The sequence below is a fragment of the Myzus persicae genome, unplaced genomic scaffold (assembly GCF_001856785.1).
Source record: "Myzus persicae strain clone G006 unplaced genomic scaffold, MPER_G0061.0, whole genome shotgun sequence".
In the NCBI taxonomy this organism is placed as follows: domain Eukaryota; kingdom Metazoa; phylum Arthropoda; class Insecta; order Hemiptera; family Aphididae; genus Myzus; species Myzus persicae.
In genome coordinates, this window is record NW_019102027.1 from 1 (window position 1) to 3,764 (window position 3,764).

General features: G+C 27.9%; 1 protein-coding gene across 1 annotated transcript; it reads right to left on the minus strand.

The window, feature by feature from the left end:
• Positions 1-82: 82 nt before the first annotated feature.
• Positions 83-3,344, minus strand: LOC111031046 (52 kDa repressor of the inhibitor of the protein kinase-like). Its single transcript, XM_022310831.1, has 4 exons — positions 3,264-3,344; positions 2,429-2,510; positions 2,173-2,337; positions 83-2,112 (listed from the first exon to the last, which is right to left on the minus strand). The coding sequence occupies exons 1-4, from the start codon at positions 3,342-3,344 to the stop codon at positions 83-85; spliced, it is 2,358 nt and encodes a 785-aa protein (XP_022166523.1).
• Positions 3,345-3,764: the final 420 nt, after the last annotated feature.

Consider the following 3,764-nt stretch of genomic DNA (forward strand, 5'->3'; position numbering starts at 1 on the left):
AAAAAAAAAAAATAATAACTGCAAAATAAGTGATTAAAAAAAACTATATTTAAAATTTTAAGAAAATAAATTATTGTTTTATTCATATTGTTAATTTTAGTCGTCTAGATTTTCCACTGTTCGAAAACTTATCTAGTACCATATCATCAGTAATATCTACATCTCTATGAATTGATAATAGAGCTAGTCCCACAAGCCGTGATTCAGATGTTGTGTTTCGAAGATAATTTTTCAATCTCCTTAATGTTGAAAAACTTCTCTCTGCAGTTGCTGTTGAAACAGGAAGTATTGATAGTATCTTAAGAAGATCATACATATTTGGGTACATTAGTTGATCACATTGATGAAGTGCTACGATTGCCGTCGATGGCCGAGATTCAACTAAGTTCCATTTCGACTGCCATAATTGATATTCAGCTTCTATAATGTCATCATAACCTTTTAAATCATTCTGGTAAAATGTAATTGCTGTTTTAAGATTTGAATATGGTTTATCTACAATCATATTTGGTAAAACGTATTGCAGAAAATTTATTATTTCATGATGTGATAAAAAACGTTCATTCAATGATAAAAGTATATCATCTAAGTGAGGTATAAAAACTGTTCTCCTATAAAATTCTTTAGTACTTTGAAAAAGAACATTTTGGCGGTTTCTTTGAGTAATACATATTCGTGGCATACTTTCTTCCACATTTATTAAACCTCCTAAACGGTTGACTTCTTCATAAATCTTATTAAATTCATCAGTTGCATTATCTCTTAATATTTGAAGTTGGATTGTTACCTGATTCACTCTATCAAGGGCATTTACTAAATCAATATTTTTAGTTTGCAAGTATTCTGATAAATGATAAATATAACTTAACAATTTAGATGATACGCAGACAGAAACTAAAAATTTAAAATTACAGATGGTATTTAATAAGCTAGTTGTTCTGTTTGAAGAATCACAATCTATTTGTTCAAGAGCGACGACAATAGGTTCTAAAAATTCCTTAAACAGCATTACAGCCTCGTGGCGTAAAACCCACCGAGTTTCGCATAACGACTTTAATTTGAACGACTGAGTGTTAGGTAGGATCTCTATAATTTTATTTTTTAAAATTGTCGTTCTCTTTGCTGAGGAATGGAAAAAACCACAACAATCAGAAATAATACTAAATGAATTACGAATAGCTTGTGTTTTGGCAGCATCAGATAAGCAAAGATTCAGGGAATGAGAAACACAGTGAGTGTATAAAGCTTTTGGGTAGCTCTTTTTCACAATTGCCTGAAAACCACGAAAGTTACCTGACATAGTAGCAGCCCCATCGTAACCTTGTCCGCGTAGATTATCCAAGTCCAAACCAAGTTCTTTCAATGCATTTAGTAAAACGGTTGCCAAACCAAGACCAGTTACATCATGAACTGGTACAAAAGTAAGAAAATCTTCTCGAAGAACCACCAAATCTTCTTCAAAATACCGAATACAAATTGAAAATTGTTCTATTTGTGCAATATCTGTCGTTTCGTCGGCAAGTACAGAAAAATAATTTGATTTTGAAATTTTTTTAATTATGTCTGATTGAATAAGTTCGCCAAAAATGTTGATAATTTCATTTTGGATAAGTGGACTTGTATACATGGCATTAGAACTACAATTTTCCAAATATTTTTTTAGCGTACAATCACCATGTTGTGCACGATGTCTCAAAAGACAACGAAAATTTCCGTCATTTTGAATTGGTTCTTTCATTGATATACGACCAGAATCTTGATGCCCTCTTAAACCAAATTGTTGTCTACCGCACAATCGTATAGTCTGAATGATAGGCTTGAGCATATTACGATTTTGTAAAATATCCTCTTTAAGTTGATTATTTAACTGAACCAAAACATTATCTTGTTTATTGTTTAGAATTGCAATAATATTATCGGCATTCAATACAGCAGTGCGGTGATAACTATAACTAGCGTGACATCTAAATGTTTCCAAAGCTTTTTTTAGATTTGTATAAGGTTTAGTAACTAATCCACCTAAAGATTCATGAGAACCTTTCCCAACTTGATTTTGGTTGAGAAAAAGAACACAGTATTTACAAAAGGCTCCTTCTTTACATTTAGAATATGCTAACCAATTAAATGTATTAAGCCATTTGATTTAAAATTGTCTTTTAAATTTAGCATGACTTTGAGATGGAAAAATGAAATTAGGATCAGGTGTCCATACATTATTTAAAATTGAAACCTTTTCTTCATTTGGTAATGAATCAACATAATTTACATAAAGACCAATATCATATTTGGAATTTATCGGTTTTGATAAATCATTCTGTGGTGATATGTTACTTGTACCTAATAGTAATATAAAATACCATTAATTATTTTATGTTGAATTATAATTATAATTTTTAGTATATTTAAAGAACTAATAAGCTTAAATTACTTGGAGAATCTAGTGCAGAAGGAATAGGTTCAGTCGCTTCAAATAATGCTGCAGTATTGCTTATTTCACAATTGTGGTTAATCTAATCAAATTATGCAAAATTCAGCATTACAGCAAATTTAAATAGCATAAGTACACCAAAATAAAAATTAAATTAAACTCTAATTGTGGCATAAAATATTAAAAATAACTGCATTTAGTTTAAAAAAAAAATATTAAATTAGGTAGTTTCAATAATAAGAAAGTATTATTTTAAATTGTGGTTAATGCTAAAGCAATAGTGTAATAAAAAAAAAATTATTATAATATATTTCAATACAAGAATTTTAATTTTAATTTTAATATTTTTTTTTCAGTATTTACATTAATTTTACATAATATAAATTATTATCTGAGTAGATAACTACTGGCTACTAGAATAGTAGTTGAATGTAATAATGTATTTAGATTTGTTAAAATAAGATTTACCATAAAATATTTAACATTTCAACAGAATAGTTTATAACTTAATATAACATGCAGCATTTCAGATTAAAGCAAAAGCAAAAGCTTTAGATTAGTTAAATGTAAGAATCATTTTTGTTTTTAATACTTACTCAGTAAAAACACTAAAAACTATCACTTTATAATTTTTTATGTTTTATAATACAATTTTTAATGGATTATGAAAATACATTTTTGTCTCAAATCTCAATCCTTCACAGGCCAATTTAATTTACCTTAGCTAAATAAAAAAATTAAATTAACTATTTATAGCTATTCCTATAAATTTGAGTTTTATTATAAACATAATGTGATTTGTGACTTAAATAATTTTAATTCTTAGAGTACTTACAGATTTAAACTCCGTTTTAAATTTTTTACTGAAGAAGCTATCCAAGTTACCTTGTTTACGTTTTGGTTTTTTATCACTCATTTTTAAAACCATGTGCCAACAATTAATTTTATTTATTTATTAAATAGCAAAACTTTAAATAAATAAAAAGTCAAAAAGGTAAGGTGTTACAAAAACAAGTGTTACACTTAAGTTATGTTATGTTTACGCGATGATACAAGAAAATAAGAACCTAACCTCGATATAGTCGTTATTTAAGAATGATAACAATGTAAATACATATTACATAGATATGTGTAAATATGATAAATGATAATTGATAATATCGATACTGACAGGCATGACGTTATACACGTTTTGTGTCTTTGTGATATTGCTTGGTTATGAACGTAATACTATAAAAAAAATAGCCGTATTGCCGTATAGTACCATGTATTTTATATTATTTTATAAGTAATAATTTAAGATTTCCTGAAATTTCGGGGGGGGGGGGGGGGGGCC

Excerpts from the sequence above, each read along its gene's own strand:
- LOC111031046 (XM_022310831.1), bottom strand. The coding sequence starts at position 3,344 with ATGAGTGATAAAAAACCAAAACGTAAACAAGGTAACTTGGATAGCTTC. Across the intron at positions 2,511-3,263 it reads TTAAAACGGAGTTTAAATCT|ATTAACCACAATTGTGAAAT; the intron begins GTAAGTACTCTA and ends TAATTTGATTAG. Across the intron at positions 2,338-2,428 it reads TTCTGCACTAGATTCTCCAA|GTACAAGTAACATATCACCA; the intron begins GTAATTTAAGCT and ends TATTACTATTAG.